The sequence below is a fragment of the Daucus carota genome, chromosome 8 (genome assembly GCF_001625215.2).
Source record: "Daucus carota subsp. sativus chromosome 8, DH1 v3.0, whole genome shotgun sequence".
NCBI classification, from domain to species: domain Eukaryota; kingdom Viridiplantae; phylum Streptophyta; class Magnoliopsida; order Apiales; family Apiaceae; genus Daucus; species Daucus carota.
In genome coordinates, this window is record NC_030388.2 from 11929133 (window position 1) to 11941331 (window position 12199).

At 33.6% G+C, this 12199-nt stretch overlaps 1 protein-coding gene across 2 annotated transcripts; it reads left to right on the forward strand.

Annotated features, from left to right (window-relative positions):
- The first annotated feature begins 1029 nt into the window (after nucleotides 1-1029).
- On the forward strand, nucleotides 1030-8136 carry LOC108197384 (aspartic proteinase A1). 2 transcript variants are annotated; one of them, XM_017364990.2, is made up of 14 exons: nucleotides 1030-1253; nucleotides 2693-3070; nucleotides 3228-3288; nucleotides 4395-4489; nucleotides 4559-4671; nucleotides 4835-5003; nucleotides 5095-5134; nucleotides 5369-5433; nucleotides 5515-5628; nucleotides 5765-5829; nucleotides 5989-6142; nucleotides 6348-6467; nucleotides 7620-7708; nucleotides 7815-8136. In XM_017364990.2, the coding sequence occupies exons 2-14, from the start codon at nucleotides 2699-2701 to the stop codon at nucleotides 7897-7899; spliced, it is 1542 nt and encodes a 513-aa protein (XP_017220479.1). In that variant the 5' UTR covers nucleotides 1030-1253; nucleotides 2693-2698; the 3' UTR covers nucleotides 7900-8136. The 2 variants fall into 2 exon arrangements, with proteins under 2 accessions (XP_017220479.1, XP_017220478.1); XM_017364989.2 differs by having other exon boundaries at nucleotides 1133-1364.
- Nucleotides 8137-12199: the final 4063 nt, after the last annotated feature.

The window sequence follows — 12199 nt, forward strand, 5'->3', positions numbered from 1 at the left end:
ATTGTTACAGGTATCTCATTGAATTGGATCTGTAGCATCAGTTGTGCTGCGAATTTCAGTTCCATTCACAAACCCTAACTTGCGCTTAGAAGCTAGTTAAATCTCCATGGAACGTCTCCATGTTCGATAATCTTCGACGCCTTGAAGATTTGTGACATTGATAGACATCGGTCCATCACTCAAATGCGGAAACAGAGGATTTTGTAAATCTGCAAACGTAAATCGAGTACCAGCTGCCATTGTCGTAGCTTCAAAGCTTCACGTATGAGTACAGCTTTAATCGATTGATGAAGAGGCTAAATTTCTGCAAGATGAATTGAAATCAGCAAGAGTTTATCAAATCACCGCTCTGATACCATAAAAAAAAGTAAAATGTGATCAAACTCCATTAACACCAACAAAACATCTCTAGAAGTTTCACTATAAGCTCTTGAGTAACAAATGATAGCACAGCTGTTTATATACATTGAGCACTCTCAGCCACTACTTTGTAACAGACTATTAATGAAAAAGACATAAGCACCCTTGCTAGTTTATCTATATGACACATATGCCATGTGTCAGTTATTAAAAATAAAAACAGAATGAGCGGAAACATGATGGCAATTTTTATTTATATTTTACCTTTATATTGAATTACTCCAAAACTTCAAAACCATAAATAAACATATTACCACATGTTTTTTATGTTAATTTTTCACACACATTATGAGACTTTTACATAATTTAATTTTATAATATTTTTTTAAAATAAAACTTTGACGTTTAAATTAATAAATAATTAAAAATTATTATGAAATTATATTTTATGAGAAACTCAAAACACATATAAAGAGTTTTGATTGGGGTGATTGTTGCAACTGTAAGGGGGGTCCACCATTATTAAAGAAGGTAATCCAATAGAAATAATCGGAATTCATAAATTTTGGTGCGTAGTGTGTGCCCATGGGCACACCATAGAAAAACCGTTTATCAAAACCGAAAAAAGAGTTTTGATTCAGCAAATTGACACGACACACAAGGCACAGCATCCGCGTGTCGCTTGTGAGCTAAGCAACCCTGCATGCTTTCTAACACGTATTCACTCGCCTTACAGATGTTCATCCCTTTCTTTTCGTAACCGCTCTCACACATCCAGCCCCACAACTAAAGTTACAACAACTTCCTCGCATAATATCTACGGCCTAGATTTTATCTGACAACCTTTTACATCAATCAACGGTGTTGATCTAAAGTTACTAGTTCTTGCCAAGGTTTAGCACTCCCTTTCCTGCACACTTTCTCTAAAACTATCACAACTCTTGTTTGTCTTCTGTGTTTGTGCTTTAGTTTCTCTTGTTCAGTTCGTCAAGTTCATTTTTCTGGTGAGTTTTGTTTATTATTTTTTATAATCATATACCTTATTGTTTATAATTAATTGGCTTCGATTTATTTTATTATACTCTAGGAACACCGACTTTGAATTGTATGTGTAATATTGGAGAATTTAATGGATGAATGTGCTTTTTGTGTGCGATATTGGTGAATTTCGAAAATTCGTACAATTTGTAGTCTCAGATGATTTTTGTGTGTGTGTGTGAATGTGTTTGTTGTTGGTTTAGTTGAATATGATTGATTTTACTAGTGATTAGCACATGGCAATTGGTGTCGAAAACTTAAGTATAGAGGATTAGAGGTAGTTTGGTTAGTGGGCCAGTATTGAATTTGGATTCGGGATCGGGGTTAAGTTGGTATGAGATTAAGGTATCAATTCTGGTCATCTTTTGTGTTGGCCGAAGTGACGATTATCATGTGTTTGGTTGAGCTGGGTAATAAATGCGCAATTTCAAATAGTTTTGAGGAGTTGATTTTATTTTTTACCAAAATTTTCCATGTATTTGAATATATAAAGATGAAAATAAAAATATAAATATGATTCCCAAACCCGTTTTTATACCCATAGAAACCCGTTCTTTGTGGGTTTGAGTTATGAGTTACAAAGCTGTTTTTTCTCGGCCAAATACCAGCTATGGGTTTGAAATGAAGGAGTCATAGGTTGCTGAAAGCCGTTTATTAAAATGAGATGTTAAGAGGCTTTTTAAATATGTTATTCATTTGACTGCATTTCAAAATATATTTATCCTATGACACAATTTATTATTCCCTTTTCCGTATTCATACCATGAAATTTACCTCAACTTGTATTCATATGTTATTTGGTACTCCTGGTTAATGATTTACGACTTATGAGTACATTACAGGCTAAATTATTTTTTGGAATGTGCTATCTGATAAGTTTAGCCTTTAATTTACCTGCATACTAAATCATACAAGTTAGCTCTTGCACTTTACCTAATTACCTGTTACTGCTGTTGTACGTACACGTTGGTTTATTTCATATCGTTTTTTAAGGGTTTAGTCATATAATTTGATTATCAGTAGAAGCGGCCATTGACATGATGTGTTTGATTGGAGTTTGGGAAGATATTATTGGTGGTAGCTGCAAATTAGTTTAGAGGAGATATAGATGGATGTTCAATAATATGTATAAGAAGTGTGTTTGTATCTGTATTCTGATGTTAATGGCTCATTAGTCCACCTTTTACATTTGATTTTCTATGTTTAAAGGTAGCACATGAACTAATTGAAATTCGACTACTTTACAGATGAAACTTTTTTCATTACATTCTTATTTTTATTTATATGCCCACAGATAAAAATGGGAGCCAAATTGTATGAAGTCGCTGTCTCACTGTTCTTTTCGTCCCTCTTGCTTCCTTTGGTTTTTTGTGAATCAAATGATGGGTTGCTTAGAATCGGACTGAAGAAATTGAAATATGATCAGAACAGCCATATTGCACGACGTTTTGATTCCAAGGAAGGGAAGTCCCTTGCACAATCCTTGGGAAGAGGTAAATTTGGGAACAAACTTGGAGACTCTGAAGATACTGATATCGTCGCACTTAAAAACTACATGGATGCTCAGTACTTTGGTGAGATTGCTGTTGGTACTCCCCCTCAAAAGTTTACTGTGATTTTCGACACTGGCAGCTCTAATCTCTGGGTGCCATCAGCGAAGTGCCACTTCTCCGTGAGTTTATACTTTATATTCATCTTTCATTAAAAGGGGAGAAGCGAATCATATACACACACACAGACACTCCCCCGACATATTTATATATTTAGTACTTATGTTATATGTTTCATTTTTCAATGCGTGAGAATAATGAAAGCTCAATCTCTTTCAGGTTGCATGTTTTTTGCATGCAAAGTATAAGGCAGCGCAATCAAGTACCTACAAGAAAAATGGTTGGCTATGTTTATATTCCTTTATATCTTTATTTATAGTAGTTTACTTTATATATCTTTCTTTGGTAAAATGATTCTTTTAGTTTCCTATTTAGTCTGTGAAGTCATGTTGCAGACTGTATGCTGGAATGATAAATGATAGTTCATGTTTACAAGTACAGGTTATCAATGGATAATCTATACATGTATTGTTGTCAATGGAGAATCTTGGTTATTGTTATCGTTATTGTGCCATGTTAGTAATTAATCATCTGATTTTTTTTCATACTTTTTTCGCAGAAAATTAACAAGCAATTTTGTAATTAATTGCACAGGAACAGTACTTTTTTGCCTTTTCATATTTAGTTTGCGAAATGATAGTCCCGTTGAGCAAGTCTTTTCCACTTAGATACTTTGAAACCATGATATATATGAATATATAGATTGAACAAATCGAAACCATGACGCTGGCAGTCACATCTATTATGAATGGCATGATACATTTTAAATTCTAATACATCTTGGTGGGGGTTGTAATTTCAATGTTTGAGTTGAATTATTAGTCCTTAAATAAAGTGATACCGAGTTAAATCTTCACTCTCTTGCTTGAGCGACAGGGAGAAGGCAGTCAAAGCATGCATCTGATCTAAAACTTTCTAAGGTCGACAAGATTCGAAAAACATGCTAGTCAATGAAAAGAATTAATTCAGGAACATGGATGTGATACAGAGACTGTTGTGCGTATTAACTCCAGCTTACATAGAATGTATATCTAACAACTATAATAGCATGACTATAACATTAGCTCTATAAATTTTGATTAATTATTTGTCAGTGAAGTCTCCATACATCTCAGTGTTTAGTACTTCAATTTGTTGTTTCGGGTAAACATTTGGTATCTGAATCTGCATTTGCATTACTTTATATTTTCTGCTTTTTTTTCCTGGTAACATGTATGTTATAGTTCTTTTCTTTCTTTTTTATGTAATTTGAGTAGAATGGATAATGCACCATAGTCGGTGGTGTATTGTATCTTGTAATCTTTTTGGCCTATTGAAATACCGCTAATTATGCAAATGTTACAGAAGCTTTGTGCTGAAAGATGTGGTTGGTCATCTATTGTGCAGGTACATCTGCTGCTATTCATTATGGTACTGGAGCTATATCTGGATTTTTCAGTCAGGACAATGTCAAAGTTGGTCATCTAACTGTCAAGAATCAGGTAGTTTCACACATCATCACATTAATGTAATATCTTCTTATTGTTTGCTAATATAATTGAACTTGTCAGGATTTTATTGAAGCCACGAGGGAGCCTGGTATCACATTCTTGGCAGCTAAGTTTGATGGTATACTTGGGCTTGGGTTTCAAGAGATATCTGTTGGAAAAGCTGTTCCTGTCTGGTAATTTGTATACATTATACGCAATCAGTCAGCCACACATTTTCTTATATATATAAAATGAGATAGGTATATATAAGTTAGAACTGAGATTGGCACTTGTAGGCAGTTTATTTGTGGAGCATCCTATATACAAGTTGATTAAAACCTGTGTTGTATTTTACAGGTATAATATGGTGGAACAAGGTCTTGTTGAGGAGCCAGTTTTCTCATTTTGGCTAAATCGACACACGGAGGAAGAGGAAGGGGGTGAAATTGTGTTTGGTGGGGTTGATTCAAAACATTACGAAGGTGAGCACACTTATGTTCCAGTCACGCAGAAAGGTTATTGGCAGGTTGGTATTTTTGGCATCTGAGTTTCTAATGTAAATTTATACCCTCTTTCTTGATTATGTTTTCTCTTTAAATATCTCTTTTTTGTGACAGTTTAAAATGGGCGACGTACTCATTGATGGAAAAGAAACTGGTATGCTCTCTAATGTGTCCAGTTTGAGCCTAGAAATATTGTAGAAATTATCGGCAATATACAATTAGTTCCCATCTCCCTCTCCTGGCTCCTCCAAAACACACATACCTAAACTCCTAGATATCAAACACAATTAAAATTTCACATGTAAAAAAGAAGAGAAACCAAATGGACAAGAAATAAGCAGAAGCTAAATTATACAGGGCCATAAATGAAGTATGATTATTTCTGCAGGTTACTGTAAAGAAGGTTGCTCCGCAATTGCCGATTCTGGTACTTCGTTGTTAGCAGGTCCAACGGTATGCTACTGCTGCGATCTCCCTACACTGTGATATATTTCATCTCAAACTTATTGATATTCCCTTTCACAATTATTGCAGACTGTTATCACTATGATAAATCATGCGATTGGGGCAGTTGGTGTTGTTAGCCAGGAATGCAAAAATGTTGTTGATCAATATGGGCAGAAAATTATGGATATGCTGTTAGCAGAGGTAGTTACTTAAAAATGGGAATTAGACTTGATGTTTTGCTGAATTAGTTTAACAAGACTGCTTTTGGCACTGTGAACATTATTCAATGTGTTAGAACATGGCTAATTGTCCAACTCTGTGATGTGAATTAAAATAGGCACAACCAAAAAAGATATGCTCCCAGATTGGTTTGTGTACCTTTGACGGAACTCGTGGTGTTAGGTCAGATCTCTAAGCCACATTAATTTTGTTGTGCACTTCCTTTGCCGAAATGCTTGATCTAGTTTCATGTATCAAAAGTTTATGTTGGCAATGATATCACACTTAGAGGGTAAGGAATTTCATTTGCACCTCAAATAAATATATGAACATGATTTACAGTATGGGAATTGAGAGTGTAGTTGACGAAGGAAACGGGATGTGGTCCGGGCGTAATGATGCCATGTGCTCCACCTGTGAAATGACAGTGGTGTGGATGCAAAATCAACTGAGGCAAAACCAGACCCAGGATCGTATTCTAAACTATGTTAATGAGGTAATAGATGTGCATTTTTCCTATTTAATGAGTTCCATTAATCCTATGGTGAATATCTTTTAAATGTTCCGCATACACCTGACACAGATAATTGGAGTCCCCTTTGCCATTGATGTGAATCGTCACTCATTTTATAGTTTTATATATTTTTGTATCAGAAAAAGGAAAAAAGTATTTATGGACTAAGAACTGTGATAAATTGCAGCTTTGTGAGCGGTTGCCTAGCCCTATGGGAGAATCAAGTGTTGATTGTAGCAAAATTTCTACGATGCCTAGTGTCTCGTTTACCATTGGTGACAAAGTATTCAATCTTCCTGCTAAGCAGGTATGATGTGCTTTCATATTATTTTGTTCTGTTGGTTCTTTGCAAAGAAAATACCTTCGGTGTTATAAGACTATTAATTATGAAAAGAACAGCTTAAACAAAGGACGACTCCAACATCACTCTAACTTTTATCTGTCTTTAATTATGATCCGAGCATTTCTATTTTTTTTTTGTCAGGATGATCCGAGCATTTTAAAATACTAAAAATGTTGCAATTGAAATTTTCTTTTGGAACTGTCATGTTATTGCATTTTCTGAGATGTGCTATTGTAAAATTTTATGCATTCACCAGTTACATAATACATGACATACTGTGCAAATTTGAGCAGATTTGAATATTGATGTACCATGATGTTTTATTGTTTGGCTAAATAATGTACCTGATTTTAATTCTAAATGGTCGATTATCACCATGCTACATGACTTCATTATTCATCCACTATATTTAATCCAACATTAGGGAAGAGTAATTATCATGGTCATCATTCTGTTTTAATTAACCTAGAATATTATTTTATGTATATGACATTATAATTGGTTTTTACACCAGTCACCTAAGTTTACCTAAGGATGGCACGCTTAAGAAGTGAGAGAAAATGTTACCTACTTCCACCCATGATTTGATAGGAAAAAAAATTGAACATCTTATTACAGTTCCTTACAGAAGAAGGTATCATTTCCACCTTCCACAAATCTGTTTTCTGTATACATGGACTTGCATTTCCTTGATGGCCATGCAATTATTGAGGATGTTGTAAAATCTAAATTAGGTTTAGTTCTCGAGGTTTACTCAGATACATAGTACAAGGACCTTTCTCGCTTATTATGACTTGTAAAGACATGTATCTTAGGATTTGGATATTCACCAAGCGGTTTCCTAGTGCCAATGTTATGAGCATTTCAAGGATTATCTCAATTCATTTTGTGCGCCATTTATACATCCAGTTAAAGCTTCCTCAACTCCTTTCATATATACATGATTCCATGCTATTTGTTACGAATTGAAGTTTAATTCAAATACGTTGCATCATGTATCCTAAATGTATTTGCAATTCTGGTGACATTTTGTGATTGCCTGGTATCTGGAAAAGGTGCAACTTAATATATATTATCATATTAGTGATTAAGCTACTTCTTGGTCATACTAATCAGTACATACTGAAAGTTGGTGAGGGAAAAGCTGCTCAATGCATTAGTGGATTTACTGCTTTGGATATTCCTCCTCCTCGTGGACCTCTTTGGTAGGCCTTCGTTCTGTTCTATTTTGTTAGTATATGTTTTCAGCTTAATGATTCTCTGGTTTGGTCTAGCAACTTTGTAACTGAAAGTAGCAAGCTTCTGATGCAGGATCTTGGGAGATGTCTTCATGGGTTACTATCATACCGTATTTGATCATGGAAAGGCAAGAGTGGGTTTTGCCAAAGCGGCATAGATAAATGTGCCCATAGGGCCTCTAGTCCTTTATACCAATGTTTGTTATAAGTAAAATAACTAAGCAAGCTAGCCCTCTAGAGCTATTGCAGCGGATACAGCTGAAGACACTGAAATATGTCCTGTAAATCTACCTAAACTATTGTCTCGGTTGATCTAGCTGTAGACGTCTACAGGCAATAGCTAGTGATATATTGTGCTTGATGTGTTAATCCAGTGTTGTTCGTTTTTTGTTTTATCTCGTGTGCCTCTCTAGTTTGTCTAAAGTTTGCTCTGATTAAAGAACTTAGCCCTGGACATCGAGTCATCACTAGAATACACTGCACAATAATCTTGACATTGGAGTTGTCACTAGAATCATGTTCGTTATAATTTAGATAGGCACTTCTCGGAGATTTCGTTATAATCCCCCAAATGTTAAGCTTATAGTTTTCTCATCTTGGAGATTTCCAGAACCACTGCCTTGAACAATTTTCCTACCTTCGTTAGGCAAATTCTTCCAAATAGTTTTTGCTGACACTCGTATTTCAACTTCTTTGGGAAGCCTTGGGACTACACTTTGCCAACGGTCAAGTACTCGAGTTGCATTCTGCTCTAAAGTTCTTTCAACTTGGAAGACTGACAATTTTTGGAACAGAACTAGCTTCAGTTTCCAGAAAGAATGACATCGAAACTAGGAGCTCCGCTTCCTCCAATGGCCCAAAACAAAGCTTCAAGAATTCTGCCGCTGGCATAATAATCATCTAAAATATATATAAATGATCAGAGAACCAATCTTTAAAATAAATCATAAAATCAGGTTCGGTTCGGCTGCAGAAATCTAAATTATAAATAGATTTTGATGATCTAAATGTTCAAAAATAATTTTAAAATATAATATATAAACACGACATTTTTTGGTGCAATTCTGATGAATACCATAATAATATAATTTGAAAGCTAAGGTTGTAGAATTTGTTCAAGGATTAATAAAGATCATTTTTCTTGAATTATTCACCTGAATTTTTTTTCCCTTAAATTATTTTTCTCTCCCAATTATTATTAACATTATTCATAATTTTTTCTTAAAAATTGTTTAGGTTATGAATTGTTTTTACAAATATTTATATATTTCTATAATTATGTTATAACTATATTTTTATTTTTATTTTATTTTTTTCTGAAAATTAAATCTTATATACTAATTTTATAATCACTGTTATTTACCAAATTCTAGTTACGAAATTAATTAAACACTTGGATGTGAGTAACGTCTTTTTCCTTCTCAAATCCTAAATATAATATGTTTTCGGTCAGACCTCCTAATATAACATCAATTATGTTGTTATGGTAATTGTCATATCGGAAGGTAATCTAGCAAGTGCTTCAAAAGGGAAAGAGATTCAAAGACACAAGAAGTCTTCTAGTCTTCTTGTGATTACTATATATATTTTAAGGACCTCTTGTAAATTGACCAATTATTGTCGCGAGGAAGAAAGTAAATACCTCGTAACACAATTATCAGTAGTTTCCTGTCCAAAAAAAAGGGTCGAAAATAGCGGTTTTTCTTGTAACGAGTAGAATGGATTTTGATCAAGAGGATACCAGGGCTGCCCTGATCCTTTGTTCATTATCCTACGCTGAAGTAGACCAAAAAACAGGGGAAGACATCGAGAAAATACGTAACGAAGCAATCCATAAAACTCTTATACAAAGCTGCCCATTGCTTCCCCCAGTCCCTTGTGTCACACGTTTGATGGAGAAGTGCAGCCCCCCGATTTCGAAACAGTTGGAAACCAGTGACGTCAAGAACAACCAGTCTAGGCTCGCGCTTAAGAAAGAACACGTCGTACAAAAATTCATACCAATGCTGGAGAAAGGTAAGGAGAATGTGAGGGACGGAATTGAAGTGGTGGCTTATGATTCCAACGGGAAAACGTATGAGAATATGAAGTTTATTTTGTGGGGGGAAAAGATGTATGTTTTCACGAGACGGTGGAAAGAATTGTGTGAAGATTATAAGCTGATTAGCGGTAGAGATAGCGTGACGGTGTGGTTGTTCAGGAACAAGGATACGGGGAGGTTGTGTGCAGTGATAATTCCTACACTTGATCAGAGTGTGAGTAGTGCTTCTAGAATCCAGATCAGACTTGAACTCAATGCCAAACAAGTAACTAGCGAGCTAGCGTTAAGCGCCACTGTCCGACCACCCGGGACACGCAGTGGTGTGAGAAACTGAGAATGAGTATCTTGTTATTCGGGTTCTTACATTATACTTTAATTATCATTATATTTTTATTGTCTGATTATATAAACATATATATGTAAGCTTTTGTTGAGATTATGTTGGGATTGTGATGTACTTTTAATCTGGACTGAGAATTATGTGATGACTAGTACTAGCCATTAAGGCAGGCATGCACATCAGCACATGTGAGATAGCGGTATATATAGCTCGAATTTGAGGATTAAAATTATACTAGCTGTCATGACATGGATATATATAATGTTAATTAAACTTTTATAAGTATAATCTAACATGATGCTAGCTTGATGATTAAGAGTATGGTTAAGTTATGGGTTCTAGTTGATGCAAACAAGTGTAGTTTAAACGACAACTTGATTAATGACACAGAAGTGAGCTTCATGTACCCAGTTATACAGATATACAAGTTGATAGTTTGGTTTGTTAATTTGTAAAACCGAGTAGAAACCTCTGAACTGGGAATGGGATTAGGATAGATTTAGCATTCCAGTTTTTAATTTGTTTTTCTTATAATCATTGTTCATCAATCAATCAATACACTTGTAGTACACGGGTTGGCGAAACCGACCAACCCGATCCAAACCGATCATATTTCGGCCGATCCAATCCGAAATTTTTTAACCCGATTAGTAATTGGATCAAAATAGCATTAACCCGATTTAATTGGGTTGGATATGAGTTTCGGGTTTTATAAACCGATCCAACCCAGCCCGATTGAAAAATATGGGAACATATTAAATTTATCCATCTCATCACATATTAGGCTAGTCCAATTATTTTTATTGTATTTGTGTGCCCTAAATTTAATATAATTAAATATATATGAGAATAAATTTATGAATGAGAATATGAGATTAAATTCGTGAATATATATGTTCATTATTTGTCACTAATTATTTTTTTAACTGAATTGAATTTTATGTCTTTGACAAGATTGTTAAAGTAATTTTTAGTGTAAAAAATTGGATGTTGAAGAACTATTCGACACCGACGATTATAACCAAACCAATCCGAACCGAAGTAGTACAAATTGGTTTGGGTTGCAAATTTATACGGTTCGAGTTGGGTTGAAATTTTGAAAACCTGATTTAATTGGGTTGGATCAATAAATTCCGCTAACCCGTGCAACCCGAACCGTGTACACCCCTACTTGTACAAAGGAAATGTGGGGTGCAGTTAACACTTCTCAAATAATTCGGTTATATTTTTATAATGTTCTGAAAATTTTGAATTATCAATATAAAAAAATCTAAATTACCTTTTTAAATTTTGAATAAAAAAAAGTTTGGAAACCATTTATTTTCATATACCTGTTGTGTTAAAAAAACATACTCTCATGTGTATTTTTTAATTTTTATTTTATCAATAAATTTGTAAAAATAAATTAAGTTTCATTCTTTACGCTTGGTTATATGAAATTTTAACTTTTAGTCTAACAAAAAATATATTATTTTAATTACATTTTTATAAATCGTCATTAGCTATATGTTTTAACCAAGAAATATAAAAAAAAAAAATATTCTATGTGTATAATCAATACCACAAATGAAAAATTCAAAATATTATATCAAATATACAAAGAGTATGAAAGATGAATATAAATTATATAAATAAATAAAATTAAAGATTTACATTGTCCATTTTATAATATTTAGGTAAATAGTTTAAAATTGCTATAAATTTTTGATTACATTTTTGTATATGTGATAAGTCATTTTTCAAAATTAATATTATATTAAAATGTTGAATATACTTTAATTTTATAATATATAATTTTTTATAATTTTAAATGGAAAGAATAAAACTTTATTTAGTTTTACAAAAGTATCAAAAAAAAATAAAAGTGAATAAATAAAAATTATATACACATAGTGTGAATATTTTTTCAACACAGCAGGTTTATACTAGCACCTAGCACGTGGAGAACAAATGATTCAAAATAAAAAATATAAACAGGCACATAAATGAAACAGGATGAGTAATTAATGCATACATTGATGCATTACAAGTCTGTCATTCGAGAGAATACCATCATAACGAAAGATTAAATAATAAT

What these genes read in the sequence shown, in the direction of transcription:
- LOC108197384 (XM_017364990.2), top strand. Translation starts at nt 2,699, where the DNA reads ATGGGAGCCAAATTGTATGAAGTCGCTGTCTCACTGTTCTTTTCGTCC. An exon ending in GACGGAACTCGTGGTGTTAG is followed by an intron (nt 5,830 to 5,988) that starts GTCAGATCTCTA and finishes CATGATTTACAG; the next exon opens with TATGGGAATTGAGAGTGTAG. An exon ending in TCAATCTTCCTGCTAAGCAG is followed by an intron (nt 6,468 to 7,619) that starts GTATGATGTGCT and finishes CATACTAATCAG; the next exon opens with TACATACTGAAAGTTGGTGA.